Source organism: Ostrea edulis, chromosome 2 (assembly GCF_947568905.1).
Source record: "Ostrea edulis chromosome 2, xbOstEdul1.1, whole genome shotgun sequence".
In the NCBI taxonomy this organism is placed as follows: domain Eukaryota; kingdom Metazoa; phylum Mollusca; class Bivalvia; order Ostreida; family Ostreidae; genus Ostrea; species Ostrea edulis.
The window spans coordinates 58,132,310-58,160,231 of record NC_079165.1 but is presented as its reverse complement, the minus strand read 5'-3'; the positions used below and the strand labels follow the sequence as shown (position 1 = coordinate 58,160,231).

The 27,922-nt window shown below is 35.1% G+C and overlaps 1 protein-coding gene across 3 annotated transcripts in view; it reads left to right on the top strand.

Annotated features, from left to right (window-relative positions):
• The first annotated feature begins 2,359 nt into the window (after positions 1 to 2,359).
• The window catches only part of LOC125680343 (transient-receptor-potential-like protein), a 66,021-nt gene continuing 40,458 nt past the window's right edge, over positions 2,360 to 27,922 (top strand). For 2 of the 3 annotated variants that reach the window (XM_048919832.2, XM_048919831.2), the window contains exons 1-3: positions 2,360 to 2,795; positions 11,475 to 11,621; positions 22,705 to 23,651. In XM_048919832.2, the coding sequence (XP_048775789.1) occupies positions 22,725 to 23,651 (927 nt within the window). In that variant the 5' untranslated portion in view covers positions 2,360 to 2,795; positions 11,475 to 11,621; positions 22,705 to 22,724. Of the gene's footprint in view, positions 2,796 to 11,474; positions 11,622 to 22,700; positions 23,652 to 27,922 lie in introns of all 3 variants that reach the window. The other variant, XM_056154555.1, reaches the window with a different exon arrangement.

Below are 27,922 nucleotides of genomic sequence, written 5' to 3'. Positions count from 1 at the left end.
ATCGATTAAGTAAATAAAATTCACTCGATTGACCAAGCCATGAGCTATAGTGCTACGAACTCCTGTGTTAGAGTCGCGAATGACGAGAACATGTGCGCACAAACGTGCATGTTCTTAGACCACACTACTTTCAGTTCTTGCACCTTGAACCCGTTCTCGTGATGCGTACTTGACGTTCGGAATCGGCAGGCATTTGTGCTCATTCGAAGAACGGCGGTCTCGAACGCACTCAATGTTTTTGGAAGATCAGAATGTCATACTCATGCAAACACTTAACCATGCAGGTAATCGACCATAAGTTCAAACATCTAAGAGACTCAGACAAATCTTGCTTAAATCTTAACCAATTCAAGATTGATTTCCGGATTTTCACTAGTCCGTACGGATTAGTGCTATAGTAAATTTACTAGTCCGACATGTTTTTTACTAGTCTTGGACTTACGGACATGAGGTAATTTCGAATCCTGCGTTACTTCCAAGGTCATTTATGTCGTGTTTGCTAGTGGTTTATTACACGGGCTAAACCCGTTTTGGGTCCAAACTCTGCGAGATCTATAATGTATCAGAGTTGCAGAACAATTGTCTTCCATTACCTCCAACAAATCTATGATGTTGGAGGTATACGAGGTGCGGATGTTTTAATGCAATTGCTTAAAATTGGTGGAAACCTGCGCATGGGGTAATTGCAACAGTGACACATGGTACCCAGAAAAGGTTGGGGTTAATGTGTTCATGGGTACAACATTTCAATTATATCCTCTTTAATGCTGTTGATACTAAATTAAATTTCAGAAGCAGGTGGCCCTTTATCAAATCCATGGGGTAGGAGTTGTTCGGCTAAAATGGCCTTAGTGATTAAATGTGTGCATTAACAGTTGAACATCTTAAACTTCTTGATAACTACCCTTCCAATTCTTTTCAAATTTGGTATGAAGCATCTTTTGGACAAGGGGGATAGAGTTGAATTGTAAATTTCAGGACCCCTGCAGCCCAAAGGCTTTAGAAGTTGAGTAAAAACTGCCTACTTGACCAATTTTCCAAATTCTTCTTCTCTACAACTGCACATATACCAAAATTGTAAATTTAGTGATTCTTGGGGTATAGGTTCTGACTCCAGGGCAGAACCTAACTTGGTATGTAGTGTTTTATGTGAAAAACATTTAAATAACATCTTTAATGCTAGTGATAGTATATTGAAATGAAATACATATTTAGAAAGAGCAGGTAGCCCTTTACCAAAATTGTAGGGGTTTTGGTACCTGTTGGGCCAAATTATCATTGCATGTGATTATTGTCTTCATCATTTAAATGACTTCTTGATTTTATTGATACTGTATAAAAACTAAATGCATATTTAGGGAAAGGAAAAAAAGGGGTGCACAGAAACTGTGAATTTCACAACCTCAGGATTCTGATTAGGTAGAGGTGGGTCCAAAATAGTCATGTAGTGTTAATATAACATATTATTGGAAGTCTTTCATTAATATGGGAACAATGTGATTTAAGAACACCTCCTATTTTTATACCACATATTGCTTAATATTAAAATTTAGTCTAGATATTGAGAACATGAAAATGATAGATTTCATTGAGATTGGGGCTTGTGATCAGGTAACTGATAAAAGCCTGTGGCCTTCTGTAAATTCTTTAAATAGCGAGTCCAATGTTAATATCCAAGAAATATGTGCTATTGATACTCAAATTCCAAATGCTGTAGGAAAAGAATTGAAAAAAATCTTTTGTCAGGACTAAGAAACATAAAAAAAAAAAATGTCTAAATTTTTGAAGAATTCTTTGACAGATATCTCTAGTATTTTCAAGATCAAGTTGAAAGGGATAAATTAGAAGTATAACTTTCTGTGCCCCCCCTCCCCCTCCCCAACTGCCTGTGTTCCTCTTTTTAGTCATTTGGGGTTGTCAGGTATGCTCTTTGGCATCTGTGATTTTCAAAATTATATAAGCTCTTTGAAATTTATGTCTCATGGTATAGGATTTGGATCTTGGATACATTTAAGATTTGTTGAATTTTTAAAATCTCTTTCAGTCATCTACTACAATAAATTGAAATTCAATGCCTCTCTCAACCCAGATGGATCCTTGGTGGCCATCAGTGGTGAATTTGAAGGATGCTGCATTTCATTATGTAGACATCTTTCGTCTTCATACAGATATTCATTCAGAATGCCACTGAGGTTAGCTATCAAAAAGATATTTAAACTTATGTTTGATACTTGAGTTTGTGTTAAGAGCCATGGCCCTGTTGACTTGGCAGCCAGAGTTGGTATGCAGGCCATGCCCATATCTAACACTACCACATACCAGTATTGACTGGGGATTGCTTTTTTTTTTTTTGGATGCATAGACCTAAAGCTCAAGAAGACTTCTTCTTAACCACACAGAATGAGAAAGTTAACTCAGCAGTGTTAAACAACAGATATGTGATAATTAGTCAGCATGCAGAGAGCAATACTGCATTTAGTCTTTTAAAATTCCAAATAAGTTAACATAACCTTGTTAGGAAATGTCAAGCTGGCAATTAATTCCTAGCACTGAGAGCCTTCATGTAGAGTATGTTTACATGATTACTCTAACAAAATGTCATTAGTTTGAATGAATGCCAATCATCTGAGAGGTGTCTTGTCAACAGTGCAGACCATGGGATTCTAAGATGCTGAAAGCATGTCGTTCACCATCTGTATTGATTTCCTGACTCCTTACCATGCAGAGATGCCTGCGGAAGATGGAGGGGGACCGAAGATGTGGTCACTAGCCTGTGAATAGTGAACTGGATTACTGTGAGTGCTGTGTTTAATTACCTCTCTTTAGCTGTGAAGTGTTGTCCATTGTTAAAGGCATGATTAGTTCTTTCATGGATTGTTGAAAAAAGTGATAATTAGTTTGCTACTTCTGTGTTTAGGAGCAGTTTGATCTCTTAGTTTATTGTATTTGCTCTTGGCACTATCAGAGGAGTGACTGGAAGGGAAAATTTTCGATGGACCAGCACAAGGCTGACTTTGACATCATTTTAAAACAGGAATGTATATAACCATCAATTTTGGTGGGTGAATTTAGATAGAAGTCAAAGGTCATGAGGTGCAATTTTTTTAAATGTTAGATTTGTTTTAATTTAAAAATTTTGTTGTTGTACTTTTGACTGGTATCAAATCAAAATGACAATTTATAGAAACCAATCATAATCCAGTGGCGTAGCTACATTGTAGCACTGTAAGGATGTGCTTACAAATATTTTCGTTAAATTTTTATTATAATATATTACGAAAAATGTCCTTAGCTTCTGAGAGGCTGCCACCCCCAGACCCCCTGCTTACAAATATTTCAAACCTAGCTACGCCATTGTAATCTGTTCTATGTATATATTTTATTCGTGATTACTTCATCTTCATTCATATCACACAAAGTTGCATGATATTGGTAATTATTTTGATTTTGAAGAGAGAACAGTAGTGTTTCATCTTGACAATAAAAAACTATTGTATTTGATAATTCATTTACAAAGTTGTGTAACATTATGCAATAGAATTTATAAAGTTTCACTGTACAGATACTGCATGAGAAACCATTTGATAATTTAAGAAAGTCCCAATTTTAACATGAATTACATTTAGGCTTTTTACCGTGAAGAATGACTTTCTCCCATGTATAAGTGCAATACGCCAGTTTCGAGATGAGAACTCTTCTGTGTAGGTCTGTAGGAGGTACATTTAGTGGAACTTTGAATGCCTAAGTGGGACAGAGTGGACCTTCAGACAGTGAGGAAAAATGATAAAATGTATTAAGAGTGGCTTCTATTTAAATATGTAAATGTAGGAAATATAAAATAGGCCTAGTATCGAAAGAAATGTTTTACTAAAGTGGAAACATAAAAACGATGTCATATTTGCAATAAATATCCTGGATATGATATGTACAAGTCAACCAACGAAATAATGTGATATAGTAAGAATTCCATGTATCTTAATTACTCTCCGAATACCTATCACTTGCTTAGTTTGTGTATCAGTCAAAACTGTGAGAAACTTACTGAGCACATTCACTTATGCAGTGATGAATATTTTGTCCCACTCCCGTGTGTAAACATTACTATGTACGAAAGTTCTCCAAAGGGAAATAACATATCTCGAAACCGGCATATTGCTTCAGATAGCTTGTAGCTCAGGTCATAGGATCAGGCTGCCTATTGGAGGAAGTTCGGAAGCTCAGTATGAGAATCGTTTTGTTCTTATCTGTCCCCACTCCTAAACTCCGTTCTCAATATACATATTGTATGACAAAGTATATTCTGACAAAGAAAAAAAGGCAACAAAAAGGAGTGGACAGAACATAAAATCAACATGCAATGTACAGATTACTACAGATCATTCAGTTTAGTAATGATGCTCATACCCAATTAATTTTTCTGATTGAAACGTGTCTCTCATTTGTGTGACTGTAAACTTTCTTCTTATCAACTTCTTGTCAAAAACCACTGGGCCAGTTCAACATAAATTCCCGCAAAGTATTTGTAGGAGAAGAGGATTCACCTTTTTATACGCCCGTCTTTAGACGGGACGTATTATGGTACAGTGATGTCTGTACGTCTGTCTATCGACCCGTCTGTCTGTAAACTTTTCATATTTTTTACTTTTTCTCCAGAACCACTAGGCTAATTTCAACCAAATGTGGCAAAAAGCATCCTTGGGTGAAGGGCTTTCAAGTTTGTTCAAATGAAGGGCCATGCCCCCTTCAAATGGGAGATAATCACAAAAATTCCAAAATAGGGTAGAGTCATTTAAAAATCTTCTCAAGAACCACTGGACCAGAAGAGCTGACATTTACCTGAAAGCTTTCTGACATAGTGCAGATTTAAGTTTCTTCAAATCATGACTTCTGAAGATAGGTTGGGGCCACAATAGGGGATCAAAGTTTTACATACAAAGATATAGAGAAAATCTTTAAAAATCTTCTTCTCAAGAACCACTGGGCTAGGAAAGTAGGAATTTACATGAAAGCTTCCTAACATAGTGCAGGTTCAAGTTTATTAAAATCATGACCCCTGGAGGTATGATGGGGCCACAATAGGGGATCAAAGTTTTACATACAAAGATATAGAGAAAATCTTTTAAAATCTTCTTCTCAAGAATCATTGGGCCATAGAAGTTTACATTTACATGAAAGCTTCCTGACATAATGCAGATTCAAGTTTGTAAAAATCATGGCTCCTAGGGGTAGGTTGGGGCCACAATAGGGATCAAAGTTTTTCATGCGAATATATAGGGAAAATCTTTAAATATAGGTCAAGGTGACTTAGGTGAGCAATGTGGCCTCTTGTTTTAGCTCACCTGAGCTCAGTTGAGCTTTTTAATCGAAATTTGTCCATTGTGTCGGCGTCATCATCTGAAGCCACAGTTCGAAGTCCGCATATAGCTTGATCGTACATATTGGCCTTGGTTTGCGACGATGCGTCGTCGTAAACTTTTCACATTTTCATCTTCTCCAGAACCCCTGGGCCAATTTCAACGAAACTTGACATAAAGCATCCTTGTTCAAATAAAAGACCATGCCCCCTTCAAAGGGGAGATAATCACACAAATGCAAAAATAGGATGGGGTGATTTAAAAATCTTCTGAAGAACCACTGGGCCATAAAAGCTGAAATTTACATGAAAGCTTCCTGACAAAGTGGAGATTCAAGTTTGTAAAAATCATGGGTTAGGGTAGGGCCACAATAGGAGATCAAAGTTTTACATGCAAATGTATAGGAAACCAAACCTGGCACAACTTAGTATATCCTTAGTTGAAATTTGTTGATATAAAAGGCCATACCCGTCTACAAGGGTATATGATAATTGATGAATTTGGAGTCAAGTTTAATAATTTAGTTTGATAATGAATGAATGTTTAGTCGTTACCTTTGAAAAGTTTTTTCTGAACCAAGCTGCTTGTATAATGATAGTTTTGCTCAAGCTTGTTTATTGCTAGGAACTGCTGCTGAGGTAAGCCCATGGGCTATTGTTATATGAAATATGGCACAGAATGTTTACATTTGACGTGTTTTTCATCATTTGATTATGACATCATAATGGAAAGCTTTCCGTTTTGTTAATGCTCATTTAATAGCCTCAAACATCAATGCATTAGCCAAGCAATATGTAGATTACAAAACAGTTATGATTACACTAAATATGTAAAGTATTCCTCATCGGAGTAAGTTACGCGCCTGATGCAGCTTCAGTTGCACCAAAGTGGGATCACTGCTGAACTATGAGATGTGATTAAATTCAGCATATTCTCTTTCTAATTTTCTGAGCTTCTGGTTGACAAAGTTGAAAATGCTTTGAATGAATAAGACAATGTTTTTAATATGTTTTACTAGTGAAATCTTAGCAGTCTGAAAGTGTGAGATTGATTGTATTCAGTATGTATAATTACATCAGTTGTTTACTAAGGTGTAAAGATATTGGCTCTGTATAGTTCTACAACAGAAAACTTATGGACTGACACCATTAGAAATAATGTAAGCCTAAACAAAATTTTATCAGGAAAAAAAAAATGAACTAATGATTGTACTCAATAACCATCAGTACAATAAATCAACTAATGATTGTACTCAATAACTATCAGTACAATAAATCAACTAATGATTGTACTCAATAACTATCAGTACAATAAATCAACTAATGATTGTACTCAATAACCATCAGTATAATAAGTTCATGGATTCTTCTTTCATTATCTCATCTTGCTCACTCTCTGTCTCACTTTCACTGTTGCTTTCTTGTTTCACTTTTCTTTCCATATCTAACCCCCCCTCTCTCTCTCTCTCTCTCTCTCTTGCTCCCTCCCTCTCTCTTGCTCGCTCCCCCCCCCCCCCTCTCTCTCTGGATGAACCACAGAGGTGCATTTTGTTAATATGCATGCATCTTTATGTTGTATAGATTTAAGTCTGTACATATCACAAACCCAGGCAGAGTCACATTGATTTTCATTGTGGAGAATTTCTTTTAAAAATCTCTTCTCAAGAACCACAAGTTTGCCCCTCATTCTGCATTAACATGTGAATGTTGTCAACTTCTCGAATAATACTGGACCAATTTTTACTAAATTTGGCTGGTAACGTCAGTTAGTTAAGAGGGAAATTAATTGTGAATATTGGGGCCTTTGCTACCCTGGAGGCTGAGATTTAGGGTCAAACATCAGAGGATGATGCAATCTTTAAAAATCTTCTTGTCATATCTAGCAGACAGACTATATGCATGGTCATGATAAGTCTGTAGGTCTCTACCACATTGTGAGATTCTTGACCTCAGCTGAGATTCTGGTCCTTAGATGGGGTTCTGTGGCTCATGTAGTGGAAGTGTATTATTTCTTGAAACTCGTGTGGACATCAGAAAAACCAAACTGAATGTATCATAATGAAAATGGGAGAAGTATCTATCAAAATTATGAAATAAGGTGCTCTGGTGCCAAGACAGATGTAATAGGTAGCAGTGTATGCTGAGACTGGAATCTAGCTTCTCCCAAAGTACAAGTTCTATTTGTCTTATAAAAAGAACTCACTGTCATTTGTACTTGGGATCAGAAGGACTCATTATCCCCTAACGGTTTGTAAAATTGAAGGGGGCTATAGGTTTCTTCTCTGTCTATTCCTTTGTCTGTCAGGTAGTCTTTCCCATTGGTTTTTCAAAAGTTATTTGGATTCAATTGAAACTTGTAGTGTAGTTTCAGAGTGGCAAACTAAAGATCAAGTTTGAATTTTGTCTCGTTTAATCGACAGTTATGAAAAATTTGTTTTTATATTGCTATGTTTTTGTATTCATTGGGAACATGTTCCGATGGATAAGCTGTACAAGTAGGATATCTGAAAAAGAATTCTGAAAATGTGTATTTCTTTTAAAATCCTCTTTGGTCATATGTATCAAACAATATACCAATGATAACGATAAAGAGGCCTTGATCTACTTAACCAAGTACATTCTGAGCACTGACGAGGAGAGATTCTACCAAAACTGTTAAGTTAATGGTGTCAGGGGCATTGATATTCAAAGGTCTTGCCATATGGACCATGCATTGAAAATGCATTTAAACATCTTTAATGATCTTCTCACTCCTGAAGATCTAGCACAGAGACTGACTGTACAGTAGTTATACTGAATTGGAAGTCTATACTGAAACTGCACAATTTCTGGTTCCTGGGTTGGGAATTCAATGTAGCATCAAAGCAATGAATCTTAGAAGAATCTTCTTCTTTACTCCTCAGCAATTAGCAAACTGAGAAACTCCACAGTAATTACCTCTTTACACAAGGTTTTGTTATTTTCACAAGCCAAGTGTCTGATGATGTGTAGTTTCAGGTTTGTTCATGCCATGATTCCTGGGGCCAGGGCTAAGCTGCAAAGGATTCAAAATTAAACATGGGTGATATATTTTGATCTAAAATCTTTCATTATATACAAGTTTATGTAATTGTTAAATGAATATGCATTATGCAAGCAGCCTCATCAAGTTTATTCTGACATTTGTTCACCCCAGACCTCTTGGTGGTCAGGGATGAGGTGCTGTGGCCAATGAACCTTTTTTATGACCTCATAAACAGCTATGTGTGCTTTAGGCCTATATTGCCATATACAACAAAGGAAGGTCAAATATCACTGTTTGCAATTTATTAACGTTGAGTCAATGGTATTTTCTCCAATCTGGCAATTTATTACATATCTCATAAACACCATATTAGTTTTTGAAATTTTATTAGATATTTGACCTACATGTAAAACAGTTGCTGTAGAAACATATATTATCGGAAGTTTTTCTTCACCTTGCCTTACATCTTGGTGACGGCGCTGCTATACTAGGAACATATTTTCCTACTACAGAGAGTAGACAGTCCATTTGTTCTATGTTTAGTATAATTCCTCATGAATATGTTCATTGATTTCTTCTCTTTTCACCTGGAGTTACCAAACTTCACATCTTGATCAGCAGATGATCCTCATTGATTTTGGGAGGAACGGTTCAAAGGTCAAGCAACTGAACAGTGATATTTGGAGAACAGTTTAGGGCTGAAGTAATTTCACTTTTTCTCTCCTCAGTAACCATGCACAGTGAAAGCACTGTCATATTGGCTTCCTCCTTTGAGAATAAGCTTTGTGTGATTTTCATATTTAAGAAGAAAAAAAATATCTGTGCAGACAAATTGAATGACATGCTTTATTGTATTATGATATTTTGTCTGCACAAGTTTTTGTCTTATTTATGCAATAGATCCAACCAAATTTAACCATCTACAGGGCTCGAAATTAACATATGCCCATCAGTCTGTGACTGATTAAAAGTCTGACTGACTGACTGACATTTGTTTTAGTCAGTCCGATGAGACTGACCAGTTAATTTTCTAAAGCATCATTTTGGAAAATATACTTATGAAATTTACACATTTGGCATGCTTCGATCTGTAGACCTATCAGACAAATCTGATTTGTAAACATAAATCCCACATTTAATGCCTCGTTCACACGGATGCGCATTAAATTTTACTTCACATCAAATTTGATGCGAAGTAAAATAATGCGCATTAAATTAATTCGAATTAAATAGCGTTCACACGGCAGTAATATTTAATGCGAAGTAAACTAATGCGCATTAAATTCATATGCATCTCTATCAAAGGGTGCGTGAAATACATTAAAGAATAGACTATGTTATTGAAAATTATTTTTATAGATATTTTAATGAATATTGTGTAGATACAGAATTATTTGTTCAAAACGCTATATACATGTAGTATACTACATGTTTACAATTTACATGCTGATCTACGCATATGGAGTTTTGTCGTGTTTATTTATGTTCCCAAGAAATTACTTGTTATTTCCTCTGACGACCAGCATTCAATCTAGACAATATATTGTTTCTTCATGGGCCCAATTTTAAAACTTAGGAACGTCTTTTTCACCATTCCGCTGACTACTGTTGTGAAGTAATTTTTAATTACTGATACGTATTATAAGTCTACTATGACGTCATATGGTATAAAAAAAAATTAACAATGAGCGGCATATTTTTAAAAAATGTAAAAATGAAAATCATATTATCACTATTTTAAAACATTTTTGTCGTATTTAAAAACAATTCCTTCCACATGTATTACTCAGTATGCCTATGCAGAGCACAGATTTACATTTGACATTATCTAATGACATGCTGTTTGTACATGTTTTTAGTGATTATTATCATTTTGCTTAGTTTTTCGTACAAAACTGACATTAATATATATAGCTGCCCATGGGTATGATGCATGTGACCCAAATTTGCCATTACGCATGCGTGTACATTTAATGCGAATTAGCTTCGCTTAGCATTCACATGGAGCTAATGCGAAGTAAATTTAATTCGCATTAAATCGCGACGTCAATTTTAATTCGAAGTAAACTAATGCGCATTAAAATCTCCGTGTGAACGCGGTTCAGATTTAATTCGCATTAACTTACGCTTGATGCGAATTAAATTCTTCGTGTGAACGAGGCATAAATGTTGCAATATTGTAAGACATATTGAGTCGAGGTCTCTGCTGGTGGACTGTTAGTCCCCGAGGGTCTCTACAGCCCATGCAGTAGCTAAGTACTTCGTTACTAGCTTGAAAATACGGATGTATATTTAATTGCTGTTATAGAATTTAGAAATTCATTTCAAAATTAAGGATTATCTCCCTCACGCATAGCTCTTATCCTTAGATGAATTTGACTCCACTTTTTTGGCAAACTGTTTTCCCCTATAATAGCTCTAAAACTTCATTGTTTTTTTCGGATTTCAAACATTTCGGTTGAGCATCACTGAAGAGACATTATTTGTCGAAATGCGCATCTGGTGCATCAAAATTGGTACCGTATAAGTTTTACATTGAGCTAAATTTCATTTTAATAACATTAATGAAATGTGCATAATTATTTCTTGAAAACTCTGTTGGACTGGTAAATTTTTCTGCGGACTGGTTGAAATTATACCCCATCAGTCTGGCTGGACTGGTGACATAAAAAGTTAGCTTCAAGCCCTGATCTAATGCTTACAATTACATTTTTTCAAAATGCTTTGATACTTTGAAATTTATGACTTACTGAGTATTAGATGTGAAATTGACAGTACAGCTAGAGCTGACACAGCTGATCTGGTACTGGTTTTGACCAGTTCTATAGTACTGTACATTGTCAAAGAGATTGGGTCAAGACAAGAATACTCTCCAATGAGAAAAATGCAGGGTAAAGTAGACATTTTCACATAAAGCACATATCACAGGATAATGCAGTATCTCGCCTGAGATTTAGGGTTGGTCTGGTGTCAAATGTGAAAATCTTTTATATACTATTAATTGAACATGATCTTAATAGAATGAAAGAATTAAACACAATTAATTTATATCTATTTGAACACAAAATATTCAGTAAGCCTTAGTTTATCACTGTATGGTATATTTCACACCTTTAGACCTGTAATCCATCATGTGATAGAAACGTGTCATGAGGAAAGGTGCTTAAAACCTGCTGCAATAGTTATCCTGCTACAATTCTGCAGAAGCTGAAGAAGTTGGCTGATTAGAAATTACCAATTGTTGCATTCAGAGTGGAAAGGTAGGTATTCTTTGAAAACTATTATTTCAGTGGTAAAGGATGTTTTTCAAGGTTTTAATGCATGTTCTAGGTCTAAGAATGAATACCACAAGCAGTCATGCATTCCTGCGAGTTACAGGCAGTAAGAGGATTTGTACCTGATATAAATGCTGTATTTCCCAAATGAGCTTTTACATCCTCAGATTGACATGTTTTACATGTCTCTAAATATATGAGTACATTATTATATTGAATGCATTTTTATGGTATCTGTCTGTCGATAATATTTTTGTTAGTTGTGCTTTGAAATTTAAGGTATTCCATGTATAATGAAAGGATAATGAACAATTTTGAAGGATTTAGATCAACATAAATGTTTATTGTTAAATAATGATGAAAGTGAAGCAGATGAAATTCACACGACTGGTAAATGATTAGAGGCTGACATTTTTGCACTTAAGACTTTTTGGAAGAATTGTCTGCCCTTTGTAAAAATAAGAAAAATCTAATTTTCTAAAAATGTGTTTGGTCAATGATTAATTTTATTTCATATTTTCATTAAGAAAAAGTGTTTGTAACTTTCTACCAAGAGATTTATATGAAAATATAATTTCTTTTTAAAATATTGTAATAAAACATGCTTTTCCCATATACTTCAATGTTAAATTCTAGGTGAAATAAATCAGGCAGTAAACAAAATTTTGAAAATTCCTACGGTGGATTATTTTTATTTGATGAACCCTTCAAAATGATACCATGATTACAAAAATTCCACCATCCATTTATTAGATATGAAATATGGTCATTATACATTGAATACCTTAAACTACACTGTATAATTAATATCAAATGTTTATAAAGTTACAGTTCATGTTCGCATGATGCAATAAAAAATATTTTCTTGGGCAGGTGGGTATTCGCCCTAAGTGTTTGATTTGGTCAATATTCGCCCTAAGTGTTTGATTTGGTCAATAGAGTCTAAGAAAATATTTTTTATTGCATCATGCGAACATGGTGACCAATTGTGATGTGGTAGTTGTTGGTCATTGTGCATTAACATTTTAACGTAATTAACTTCACTGTAAGTGCATGGCCATTTTCATTAAAATTTAGTGTGGAACATCTTTGGGGTAAGCGGAAGGAAATTTATGAATTCCTTGGTCTCTGCACCTCTGGAGCCTGAGGGTAAGGGTCAAAACCTTGAAAAATGATGCAATTTTTAAAACATTTTCTTTCCTAACGGACATCAAGGAGACAATCTGTGTGTATATAGTCATGATGAACAAAGATGCCTCAAACAAATTCACGAAATTGATTGTCCCTGGGTCATGGGTTTCTAGTGCTAGGGTGGGCTTTTATATCGTTAACAATCTTCTCCTTCACATTAAACAGACACATCAAGTACACAGTAATAATTTAAAGAGAAGCTTCTCTCCAAAATAGTGAAATTCAGGGGATCTGGTGCTAGATTGGGGGTTCAATACCTTGAAAAATCATGCCATCTTTGAAAATCTTCATCTTTACGTACTATTAAATTAATTTAATGATTATTAATTTGCACTTCTCTACCCTATCTGCTTTTCGGTAGCTAGTCCTATCATCTATATTTATCAACCAATCAAATGTTGTCGTGTGCTTAGTATCAAATGTTACTGTTTCGATCTGTCTATGACACCCCCTTATAGGGGCAATTGATTGCGCTCCTGGGGGGACCTCCTTTCAACCAATCATATTAATTAATTATCTTAATTCAAATCATAACAATTTAATTATCCAATCAACATTCATAACATTTCCTACTTCAGCATTTCAAATTCTAGATTATAGCATCACTTTGGAAAAATTCATCAAGGGCAAAGGCCACGCAACTTTTCTCGGCAAGGCCACACAGTTTATCTGTGCCATAATTTATTCCAAACAAGGAATTATTTCAATGTGTCTATTATAATTTTGTTTTTATTATATAGTGATGTAGAAGTAGATTAGGTTAACCATGATTTCGCTTTATGTTTTGCTTTATGTAATTATTTTGTCATATGCTTTGGCTTTGCTATGTATAATAAATCATGGTTATTTGCCCAAACTGTTTGTTTTACTTTAACCTAGACAGTTGAGAGATAAAGGAAATTAATTCTAGCAGACAATCTGTGTTTAACCTTGGTAATCAAGGATGTTTCCTCATTATTTCTTTGTTTTGTGAAGAAATGCTGTATTATCATGTTTAATAAAACAATGTAGCTGCATGCATGCATATCTAGCAAAAATGGGGAAATTCCTTGTCCCTGGGCCAAGAGTTCTGGTTTTAGGACAGGGCCTCAATGGGTATATAGTTCATATTTTTGTCTTTAGTAATGTACTTCTGTGTATTGTGAATGAATGCTTTCTGCTGGTGCAGGCACTAGGAAGCAAACCCAGGCTTCCAAATGTAAAGTGAGTGTCTGAACCACTAGGCTACCATGACTACTTGTGACGTAGTAAACAATTTAGAATGATTTGACTGTTATCAAGACGATTATATCTTTTACAAATTAAGCATGGATGTTTAGATTTCAGGAAATGTAAATAACAACTAAGTTTTTAAAATTAAAATTTTAGTTTGGTTGAATTCTAGTGAAATTTGCAGTTAGCATTTGTATTTCTGTTTACAAAGAAAGACAACTCTTACAGTTAGTAAAAGCCTTTCCAAGGCTATGATATTGATTTTTTTCATCTCTGCCTTTAATGTAAGTGCACCTGTTGTTTGTTTCTTGATTGTTTTTTATGTCTCATATAAAGAAGTCACCAGCTGTAGGTGAAATGTCACATATTTTGGTGTTCAAGGCCGTAGTAGAGAGTATTTTAATCATTCCAACTTCCAAAGTAACATGGAACCTCTGTTCTTAAGGTCATACATGTATCAGAAGAATTCAGAATTTTTACTTCTAATGCTGGAAGCTTGGTGAAGAATTCAGAACTTTTACTTTTAATGCTGGACGCTTGGTGAAGAATTCAGATAGATTGATTGATTGATTGTATCTTGCTTAATGTCTCGCTCGAGAATTTTTCACTCATATGGAGACATTACCAAAACTGGTGAAGGGCTTCAAATTTAGGCCTATGCTTGGCGCTTACGGCCATTGAGCAGTGAGGGTTCTTTAGCATGAGAATTCAGAACTTTTATTTCTAATGCTGGACGCTATATTAAGTGTCACAGGTTTGACCTGACAACAGGATGAAGAAATGAGTCTGTAACAAGCACCTTAACCACTTATTATAGGCCATTGAGTAGGTGCTATTGTGAAATTTTGCTGGCCAGCTTCAGAGCTGTTTGCAATCATAAAAAAAGGCAATGGAGAATATTTAATGGACTTTTTTTCTCTCTTAAGTTGACTTCAGTTTCTGAGATGTTTGAGTTTTTCATATTGATTTATTTGTAGTATTTATCAAATAATCAATGGTTTGATAATTAGATCATATCAAACCTTCAAATATTTCATTTGGTTAGAATTTTAGACGTATCGAATGTACATGTTAGATTTGGTTGATAATGTTTGTCAAATTAGCAGTATTGTAACTTCCAAGACTATATCATTGATTTTCTCTAGACTTCCCAGGGGGCAGTTGCATACATGCCAACTTTTGAAAATCTCCATGGGGGATTTTGCGCGCGACGACCGTCTTTCTAAGCTCTAAATTCGCGATATTTTGCCATGAAAATAAATATTTGTATTTTCAAATAAAATGTTATTCTAATCATTGTACATATATCATATATTAAACCAATATCAAGTGTGGTTCACCATTAACTTTAACAAAACTAAATAAAAAACACTTTGAATTATTCAGCAAAAATTTTAAAAAAATTAACATATCCTCTCCAACAACAAGTTACATACATATTATCAAATAATACTTAAAGTTGCATCCTTTCACACCATAACATGACTGGACTATATAGCAAAATTTAACTTAAAGCACATGCATTTAGGTACGACTACAAAGGCGATCTTGCTGTCTGCAAACCTGGGATTGCAGAGTCTGGTGGAACAATCTGCATTGCAACCAGAAAAGGAGTGTTCCGCCCTGCCACGAAGTTTGCGAACAAAACCTTTGCACCCATGACATCTGAAAAAATTACCAGATTAAAAAAAGTCATCAAAATATGTTTTTACTTGTAATTTAAAGCTCCTTGCTAATGTTAAATTCAGTAGACTTGTACGAATTACGCATCACAAATTCTATTGTATAGTATGCCCCCTATAATTTTATAATACATCGCTATAGATTCGGATAGCTTATATTATTATAATTGAAAAAAATATATATTTGATGTACATATTGCATATTTTGGATGCTGTCAGTGAAAGGCAAAAATCGGGAATGTCTGATTGTTTGGAGGTGACACTATCATCGTCATTCACGTTCGTGTAAAGAATATGTCAATTTGAAATCCGTTTTCCCGATTAATAATTACTATCAAAACATGTTCCTCACTGTCCACTAAACACCCCGACACAGGTAGACCAGGTAAATTACACCACCCTGATACCACGCGACAAGGGTAAACAGCAATGGCTGACTATAGTCCCGATTTCTGATTGGCCAGCCACAAAGAAATGACGCGGGATTTCAAATTCTGGTTGGAAATCGGGGTTTGTTGTCGTAAAATGGGAGATATTTTTAGAAAATTGGGATTTCGGAGTATTTTTGCAATCCCTATTGGGATTTGCTTTTTCGACTGCTTCAAATTGGGAGAATCCCACACAAATCGGGAAAGTTGGCATGTATGCAGTTGCACGGAGGTTAGTTAAGTTTAACTGACAGTTAACTTCAAGTTAACACTATAGGAATGTCCAAGTTAATAGCAAGTTAACATTCAGTTAAAATTAACTAACCTTTGTGCAACTGGGTCCTTCTGCAATGAATACAGAGACACCTCATGCAGGGTCAGGAGGACAGCTTCATCAATACACACATTGTCTCTGAAATGAAGTCAGAAATATTGGTTTTTATTATATGTACTTTAATATTTCCTTTCTGACATTTTTTGTATCGCACATCTTCCCTTGCACGCAACAAAAAATCCCCTTTATTCCAAGTGAATGTTACACAAAAATATGCTATGAATCATTATGAAATATCTTAAGATGAATAAAATTTTATGTAGAGTTTATCAAATATAAAGACCAGTACAGATGGTATAGATTTTAATATCACTAGGTCCATTTAGATACTAAACCTGTCCCATGGGGATCCAGGTTAGAATAGGTCCTCAGTACCCCTTGCTTGTTGTAAGAGGCGACTAAATGGAGCAGTCCTTCAGATGAGACTGCAAAAATCGAGGTCAGCATGTGTGGCACGATAAATGTCCCTCTTAGCTTGCTCATAGGCTTTAAGCACAGAGCATAGGCCTAAAGCTTGCAGCCCTTCACCGGCAATGGTGACGTCTCCATATGAGTGAAATATTCTCAAGACGAATGATCATTAGACTCACTAGAACAGTAGAGCTACTGGCTTGACACAGACTGTTAGTTGACTGTAGATTAAACTTTGTTCCAGATGACAAGGTAGCACCCTTGACTTGACAGCTGGGTGAGGGGATTCGTACATGTTTTATCAATACATCTAGTGGCAATCTGTTTTTGTCAGTCTTGCGCTATCAGAAAATGTAAACCAACTTTTATGCACATGTGAGAAATATCTGTGATATTCATGAGCACTTTCAAGTCACAGATATTGATTTACGCAGACCCAGTAAATCAGAGTGACCTGCCCCTGCTTGAGTTATACTGATCCCAACCCCAACTCGCTTCTTATAAGTTTTGCTTTAAAGAACTGAAGCTAAAATTGGCCCTGTCAACCCTTGAAATGTGTGATCTATACAGGTGAAATTCAGTATCTTGAGAACAAAAAAAAAATGTCCTTAAAATTAAAAGACATCAAACTGGGTACATTATAAGGAGTTGATGACCCTTATTGATTTTGAGGTCACATGGTCAAAGGTCAAACTAGACATCGGCATATACTGTCTGCTCAATATCTTGAGAACCCTTTGCTTGACAGACATTAAATTTGGTACACTGGTACATCCTAAGGAGTAGATGACCCCTATTGATTTTGAGGTCACATGGTCAAAGGTCAAGGATCAATCCACTCTGGACATTAATATTTTGAAAACCCTTTGCTTGAAAGACATCAAATTGAGTACACTGGTACATCAGTAGAAGTATATAGCCCCTATTAATTTTCGGTTCACATGGTCAAGGGTCGAACTGGAAATAGTCTCCTATATTCTAAGAATCATTTGCTTGATTGACACCAAACTTGATCCACAGTGAGTGGTACATCTTAAGGAGTAGACAACCTTTATTAATTTTTAAGGCCAAGGGTAAATCCACTCTGGACATAGGAAGATATTGTCTGCTCAATATCTTGATATGTTTTGACACTACTATCAATTCAATGACGCATATGTATAATCCTTTTCAATTTTGCATCACAGGGGGCTGATATGTTTTACAACAAATTCTTGTTTTCATATTATTTTTTGTCATAACTAATAATGAATAAAATCAGGTAAGTAAGGAAAGAAAGGGCATCAATCATAATATGCTAAGATGAGCATTTTATTGGGCCTGAAAAATCTATTTGAAGAAATTGCAAGTTAGAATGGAACATTGTCTTTTATTACTGTTGTTTAAATGTTACACCCTTATATACTAATTGACATACATTTCATTGATTGGACTGTTGAATTTAATCAAATGTTTGGCTTGTAAGAATCAGCTTTTCAAAATTCTGTCATTACTTTCTAATGGAGAGGCAGTAAATGGTCATTATGTCTCCCCTCTTCCAGGGAGAGACATTGTTTTTGTACTTTGTCAATCTGTCTGTCCATCCATCTGTCTGTCACAAAATCTTGTGAGCGCTTCTCCTCCTGTATGGGTGATCGGATAGACTTGAAACTTTGTACAATGCTTTATTGCCATTTGTAGATGTGCATATTGTCGAAACGGGAGGATCCAATTATTTTCCTAAAAGTTATAGCAGATCTAAGAGGGGTGGAGGATGTAAAATAGCTTGTGAACAATTTTCCTTCTACATGGCGTATCCGATAGACTTGAAACTTTTTACAATACTTTTCCCCCAGTTTAATAATTTAGGAAGCCTGAACAATATTTGACAGACCCAAAATGTTTTTCTAATTTGACCACTTGTCATTTGCAAGGTGCTGTATGCATGCTGATTCTGATACATGTATGTTCTACTGTAGGAAAATACAGGTCAAGGTGATCATAGTTAGAGAACAACTGACACTAAAAGGAATATCTTATTTTATTTTTCAACATATTAATCTCGCAGATACATCAGCAGCTCATGTTCTACTTTGTTTTGTATACACCACGTACAAAACATTTTGTTTTCTCCAGAATCAAATCTTAGCCAAGGCCTACCCTTGGTTCAATGGGGCATGAATTTTTGTTCTCTTTTCTCTTCGTACAACCGTTTTTATTTTTATTTGGATCTGATGGTTGTGATTGCGAAATAAGCTTGGGAGGTTTGGAATTTCCCGGACGAGCCCCCTCCCTATACTTCAGAAAAGGTTTTGATATTTGTAATATATACAAAACATATATAAGAAAACATTTACAGGCCCGCTGGTCTCCTGGGTTAAATATTTTTAGAAGCCCGATCCCGATTTTACTGGCCTCGGGCATCGGGCCACTGGTTACTGTCGAAGACTGAATGCCATTTGCAGATGTGCATATTGTAGGGACAGAAGGATCCAATTGTTATTCTTAAAATTATACTAGTGGATCTTAGGGTTGGAGGGAGTAAAATAGTTTGTGAACACTTCTATATGGCTTTGGGGGGGGGGTGTCATTTTGTGGACTTCTAATTTGGGGAGCTGGGGAGAAATTTGATTTTCATAAAAACTATCTGTAGTATTTAAGTCAAATGTTGCTTGCTACCAAATAGTATGACATGACCATAATGAACCGAGGCCCTTTGGCCATGGTCGAGGTCTCTAAAATATCTGAGCCAAATGTTTGTAGCAAGATTAGTAACTCATAAATGTCATAGGTTATTATTGAACAGACATGATCATGACTTTACTTCATGATCCTGAAGCAAAGTCATTTGGCTAAGGTGAAGGACATTATTAAAAAGGTTAGTCTGGGCTACAACTTTGGAATGTCATACAAATATTTTGACTACACAATATATCATGACCCTGAACCCTGGTCATTTAGGCAAGGACAAGATCATCAGGAAAGTGTTAGAGCATTTGTTACAGGCCAGGACTTTGTAATTGGATAAACATCAGGCAATAATATAGTCACAAAGGCAGTTTGCAATATTAAAGGTCAAGTGTAATAAAAATAGATTTGAAAATAAAGTTTATAATTCATTAAAACCCGTTTTGGAAAATTTATTGATGTGTTTATTTTTTTTTATAATCCAGGTAAATGCGCAAAATACCTATTCCAAAATCGTTGTTAATAGAAACGAATGAAGGGATTGTCACCCTTTCTTATGACGTCATCTGAGACAAATGTAGTTGTTTGCGCCTGTATATCATTGTTTTAATTTCTGTGAGAAATTGCCAGTTTTAGCAACACCGTGGATAGTGACGATGAAATACCGTAGATACACTTGAGTTTAGGGATTCAACCTTTATAATGTTTGTACCTACACCAGTTTCGAAACCATCAGATAGTAATATTTATTTGATATATACATTTATATGTTTGACAAATATCTCATTGGAATCTCATTTAGAAATTATTTACCGGGCCAGTCCATAGAAAATTGGGAATAATATTAGAAAAAAATGTTCTATCAAAAGATAACCTTTGTATTTTACACAATCGAGGCTAATCAAAATCAGACTTCATAGATACTCGCCATATACTCTATATTGTAGCGATTGTGAGCGTATTTAACTAGATTGACTCTCACGTTTGTATTTTTTTTATTATGGGATTTATTTGTATGAGATTGATCAGATTCAAATTATTATAATGTGTTTAGCTAGATATATATTTAACTAAAAAATGCCTTTTTGAAAAAAGAACAACAAAAGACAAAAGAGAAAAAAACTTATTGTGCACACTGTTATTTGTACCCCCCCCCCCTTTTTAAAAAAAAAATAAAATCTACATGTAGATACAATATCATAAAATGTAAATTAGGCCTATTAGTACATGTAATTTCTTCACAACACATGTCAAATGCGAAATTGATATATTACGGCACAAAATTAACGAATTGTAGCATTTTGAGGTGTGAAATTTTGCCTTAATGATTCATGATATAATGTAGCACATTAGGAATGTAGCATATTAGGAAAAGGAAAAACTTGTACTTGTTTTCATAATGAACTTGAAAAAAAAAAGCTTTGGAAATTGGACTGACCTCGCAATAAATAAGGTTTTATCAAAATGGGTTTTTAAAATTAAATTCATTTCCATTTTTACTACATTTTATTTTTTCAATATATATATAGTGAAGAAATGAAATGATGACGATGAGTCCCTTATAAATATAGTATGAGTACGACAATATTCGAAAGATATTTCATTTAATAAAAGAAATAAAATCAATTCGAACTAGGTAATGGGTGACATTAATTTTTATGTGCAATCGCAAACCCATTGACTGCAATGTCGCATTAAAGCATTCAGTGGTGGATGTAGAGAGGGGTGGATTGCGTGCATCCCCCCTTTTTGGGTTGAACTTTTTATATAATTAAAATACATCCCTCCACTTGTTTTCTAGAATGTCCAGTTAATCATCACTTTGCACTTTGTTTGGAGTCAAACAGGATGATGCGTCAGGGTTGATGGAAACCTGATCCTCGTTAATTAAAGTGTCACTCACTGATCCTCGTGGCTTAATTGTCACAAATCTCAGTGTCTCTTTTCAGTTTCAGTATTCAAATTCTTCGAAATTTATTATCTTTTGGGAAAAGAAATATTTAATCCCTGTCCCGATTTCACATTGCAGTTCAATGCAGCGCATTGTACCATAAATACAGGACTTTTCTATGTAAACATTATAAAACCCTATCAATGCAGTCGAAAGTTGTCTCAGATGACGTCATAAGCTACGAGCGATAACTCACGTCACAACACATTTATCGATCGCTCAGGTAAAAGATTGATAGCGCCGTGTAATTCACGCCAAGTGATTTTTATCAAAATTGCCATGGAAATTAATCCATAAGTGTACGACAGACATTTTTCTGTATAAAACTCAAGTTTTAGGAAAATCACCGTACTTGACCTTTAACCTTGTGTACAAGAATTTCATTTGAATGTTATGTATAAACTTGAAAAATATCCCGAGTATTAAAAATTGAAATAAATCATGATTTTGATAGTTGCAAACTTTTTTCATGTGTATGGCAGCACTTGACAGTTGAACACAACTGCATATATTGTATTGTGAAAATTCACTACAAGCATCGGCTAAAAGCCCCTGGTAAAAGGAAAATCAAAGAGAATGTTCATAAGCATAACTTGTCAGTTGTTCAATCCTATGTATTAAATTTACAATGTACATGTATGTGAATTGTGATGAATAAAATATTTCTTAAACTCAAAAAGGAAATCACATGTTTTCCAAATAATGTACATGTAGTGAATATTCTATTACCTGCTATATCAATTAACATCTAAATAGGCTTTCTCAATTTGAATTAACAATCCATGATGCAGAGATACGATAATTTGAGTTGAAGATTGAGAAGTGAAAATACCAGGAGCAGTATGACTTAATGCTTTGGTAAAACAATAGCCTGGTTTTAGGAGTTTCATAAATACTGATCATGGATTTACAGTTTAAAAAAAATTTCTCAGGTATAGACAAATTGGCTTCATTTATTTGGTAATGAGAGTCATGGACTCTGGTAATTTTATCTGTTTATTCATTTCAGTGCACATTCTCTTAACGAACATGTGAAACTTAACATAACAATTAGCAATATTTCTTCATATGATATAAGGGACGCACGAAATGCAAAAAATATCAGCAATTCGCAATCAATACTGTGTTAAAATGAGACTCATTACATATTGGTGAAGTAAGCATTGGTTGATTATCTGTTTTGAATTTGCAGGTAGGTGTATGTAAGACATGTTAAATGGTAATCAGCCAGACATCAGTTATAACTACGTGTAAACCAGTTGCAATGCCATTGGATCCACTCAACCGATCACAAATGAGCAACACTAAAGAGCGAACTTTTCTAGAGGCTGTAGAAAGGGGAGACAAACCAACAGTCATAAGATGCCTACAACAACCAAATCCTGTGAATGTCAACTGTACAAATATGCTTGGGCGATCCGCTATCCAGATTGCAGTAGACAACGAAAATGTGGAATTGGTAGAAATTCTTCTGCACCAGGAAGGGGTGAAGATTGGAGATGCTCTGTTGTATGCTGTTACAGAGGGTGTCTACAAAATTGTGGAAATGCTTATTGATCATCCAAGTATAACCTTGGAAATGCTCGGACGAGATTGGTCTAAAGCTCAAAAAGGATATGAAGAAAGTTCAGATTACTCATCTGACATTTCACCAATTATTTTGGCAGCCCACTGTAACCAATTCGAGATACTTCAGTTGATTCTTCAGAGAGGAGCCAACATTGAGATTCCACACATGTTGTCTTGCTCCTGTCAAGCTTGCCAGGAAAAAGTCAATGAGGACAGTCTCAGACATTCCCTGTTCCGTATCAACTCCTACAAAGCTTTGGCCAGTCCTGCCTGGATCTCCCTCACCAGCCCTGACCCCATTCTCACTGCTTTCAAGCTATCTTGGGAGCTGCAGAAGTTGGCCTTGAAGGAGAATGAGTTCAAGGACACTTACATTCAGCTCAATGACCAGTGTAAAAAGTATGCATGTGATCTGTTGGACCAGTGTCGGAGCAGTGAGGAGGTGATAGCTGTCTTGAACAGGAGCTCAGAATCTGAAGAAGAAGAGGAGGAAGAGGAAGACTTGGAATCTTCTGTCCCAGCTAAGCTCACTCTCTCTCGACTCAAGCTGGCACTGAAGTATGAGCAGAAACAGGTATGTCACTTGCATCTCTGATTGTTGGAAAGTTCCTGGTGAACCTTTCTTGTAAGAAATTTTTTAAAATTTCACAATTCTAGCTCTTTTTATCCATCTGATCCATCCAATAGTTCAAGTGAATTTATGTCATTGAACTTTTCTGATCAATTATTTGCTTCCTCATTTGGGTCAAAGGGATTTGAGTCTGTTCTAATAGAGGGTCACATCCCTTTAGAAGTAAAATGGTTTCTTTAAGTAATGTGTTATTTTTGTGTTCCACTTTTAGTGAAAAGCAGACGATGTGTTTGTCTGTCTGTAACACGTAGTTCTTGATGATATATTCTTAAAGTCCTTGCAATTAGATTTGATGTGATGAATCCTCATAACTCAAATAAGATCCTATGGGTCAGATAAAGGCCAAGGTTAAAAGAATTGTTATATTGTAAAATTCCATGTGATATCTTTAGTTCTCTTTGAGTTTCTGTAAAGGGATATAATACAACATCTCTGTATAATACTTATATATCTAATACAATGTACCTATGATATAATAAAAAAGACCACTATTGATCTTGAGTTGAAAAGGTTGAATGTCAAGGTCACCAATTCATGTATTATATGAAATACTTTATAGTCTTATTTGAGTTTTTGCAATGAAAGTTAACTTAAAGAAGACACCAATCTAAAAATCAAGGATCAATGTCACTAGTAGGTTATTCCCTCCATTTTCTGCACTAATTAAACAGGGGGTGTTAGATATGAAACATTGAAACCTGCCCATTGGATAGTAGAACATAATCTGAAGATTGTAACCTGATATCGGCTAAAACACCAGTTGGTAGATTATGGTCAAAATTGAAAAACTTGAATAAATCTATAATTAAAGGAAATGGAATAGGCACGTAGCATCGTTTTTCAAAGTACATGTATATGTGTTTATGCGTGTGTGAGGAGGGTTAACTTTTCTAAAATATTTGATAAGCAAAACAAAAAAGTAATAAAGAATACCAAGATATTTTTAAAATCCTAAATCTTTCGGGGATAGGATTGAGTTATGTGGAGTCATCTAAAAAGAAATTTGCCCAGGCTTCGACTTCCATTGACATTCCTTCAATAATACATTGAGTCAATATTCATAACTTCAAGCTTACATTCTTAGTTGTCAGTTTTTTATACATGCAAAGTTAGACATATTTAAATGCAAAATGAGGTATATAGGCTGATTGCCTGCCTCAACATTTTTGATATAAAAAATGAAAGGTAAGAAATTAAGCTTTAACTGATGAATTAAACCCATATAGTGAAGGTTGAAAATTTACCCTCTTCCCCACTCACCTTTATAACAAGAACCAATGGGCCCATTTCAGTGAAACTTGGTACAAATTATCTTTGTGTAAAGGGGATTCAAGTTTGTTCAATTCAGGGGCCTATGGGGTAAGATGGGGCCAATATAAGAAATCACAGTTTTATTAGGTCACCTGAGTAAACTCAGGTGACCTATTGCAATCGGTTGTCGTCCGTTGTCATGCGTTAACAATTGAACATTTTTAACTTCTTCTTGATAACTACCAGTCCAATTCTTTTCAAATTTGGTATAAAGTATCTTTGGGACAAGGGGAACATAAATTATAAATTTCAGGTCTCCAGCACCCCTGGGGCCTTAGGGTAGGGGCAAAAACTGCCCAAAATTGACCAATTTTCAAAAATCTTCTTAAGAACCACACATGTGTAAGAAAAACTAAATGCATGGTGATGGAGAGCAGGAAGGCCTCTACCAAAATTGTAAATTTCATGATCCTCGGGGTAGGGGTTCTGACCCCAGGTTGGGGCCATACTTGGTATATATAGTGTTTATGTGTAAAACACTTAAATGACATCTTCTTTAGTGCTGTTGATACTATATTGAAGCTAAATAGATATTTAGAAAGAGCAGGTAGTCCTTTACCAAAATTGTAAATTTGATGATCCCAGGGATAGGGGTTTTGGTATCAGGGTGGGGCCAAAATGGTCAGTTATTAATGTGTGAACAATAGACATTTTTAACTTCTTGATAACTATCATTCCAATTCTTTTCATATTTGGTATAAAGCATCTTTGGAACAAGGAGGACATAAATTGTAAATTTCAGGATTCCTGCACCCCTGGGGCCTTAGGGGCGGGGCAAAAACTGCCCAAAATTGACCAATTTTCAAAAATCTTCTTCTCAAGAACTGCACACATGTAAGAAAAACTAAATGCATAGTGATGGAGAGCAGGAAGGGCTTTACCAAAATTGTTTTCATGATCCCCGAGTAGGGCGGGTCCAAACTTGGTATACAGTGTTTATGTGTAAAACACTTAATAACATCTTCTTTAGTGCTGTTGATACTAAATCAGGCCACTAATAAAAAATTGTTTGTTGGGCGTTTGCCTACCCTACCCCTTTGATGATGGGTAGGTATGTAGGCTTTTTTTTTTGGTCAGGATTAATTTTTTTTCGTGCATTAAATACATACATCAGTGCTGCTGGAATTTTTTGTACATCGTCTACATATATCTGTATATTTTGTTTGCTATATTATATCTCTTCATTAGCTAAGTTCTTTGTCATTAATTAAATATGCTTTTAAATGTACATATGTATATGTGCCAGCCTTATCATATTCAGCTCTATCATATTTATATATCTGCTTTTGTATATAACATCACTATTCAACAGTACACCACTTTGCACCACTTTATAAATAAGAATTAGTTTTGCTTTGCACTTTTGTATTGTTCTGTGTATGCACCCTTTAGTTCTTAGTCATCCTCTGCTTTATGCTAGTAGGCATGCAGTGTTATATATTCCATTGAACATGTCTGACACATGGAACTAGTGTGACAACTGTTTTATGCAGATACTTTTGATGAAAGACTGACATCCACCGTGTCAAGTTTTTTAATGTGTCATTTCCCATTGCTAGGGTGTCTTCCAAAATCTCTATCCACGATGAATCTGTGTCAAACTCAAGCAGTCTATTGGCTTTGCTTCGTTCCTTTGAGTTTTTAAACTCTATATTTATGCATAAAGTTGCGTACGATTTTGTCCTCTTCAGGTCGGACTTTTTGAAACAAACCATCAAGGAAGCGCTTGAAGCGAAGCAAGGTGACTGTCAAGCACTTTACTGACTCGGATGGCTAAAATCCGGCTCGAACTCGGTTCTGTTCCGCACCGGACAATAACAAAAAAAAAAACCAAAAAACATCGCTGTTGGACCAATAAATTTTTTTGGGTCGGCGACCTTTTGAGAGGGTCGGGTGGCTAACACCCAACAAACAATTTTTTAATAGTGGCCTCAGATTTATATCTAAAAGAAATATGTGTAATATTCACTGTTCAATTATAGAATACTAATCAATTTATTTCTACAATGTGCAAAATAACCTCATGACTGAATTAAAATCAATTTGTTTACACTCTTGTTTTCTTTCTCAAATACTTCATGAATTAGTGAAACTTTAGCATAACGGTACATAATGTGAACATTGTATCATTAGATTACAAATACATATCTGTATACTTATTATACCCCAGGCTTATTTTTAAATTTGGCTGATTATACCCCATGCAACGAAGTTGCAGAAGGTATAATGTTTTTTACCCATCCGTCAGACCGTCAGTCCCATTTTTGTCAGTGCATCTCCTCTGAGACTGCTCAACAGAATTTTGTGAAACTTTGTAGTTAATAAGTACACACTGTGTAGATGTGCATGTTTCCAGGAAATTTTGATTCATTAATTTTTCTGGGAGTTATGCCCCTTTTGAACTTAGAATTTAGAGCCTGTATGTACTGTTCTTGTCAGCGCAACTTCTTTAAGGGTGACGGACCTAATTCGTTTCTACAATAGAGATTTTATTCAAATTTTGATATAAGGTAAAACATGCATTAAAGAGTTAAAATCAATGAAAAAAACAAATGAAAATCGTATTTGATTTTCAGCGGGGGCTGTTTCAAAAGTTGGCTATATAGTAGTCGTAATTGCAAAGGAAATATAGGAAAATTTCCAATGTGCAATATAAAAGTTAAAATTAAAAAAATTCTACAATAGAGTTTTAATCCAAATTAAAGAATGATTTTAAAAAGACAATAATCTTACTAATTGTAAGAAAAAAAGTATGGGTCATCGGCAATTCTTTTTCAGGGGAGCATGTCAAAGGACGATTTTTGGGCAGTTTTCAAGGAAAATGACATTAAATAAGAAATGGATAGGTTTTCTACCTTTAGTTTCATACTTTTCCTTTATACTAAATAATCATATGGATTAGG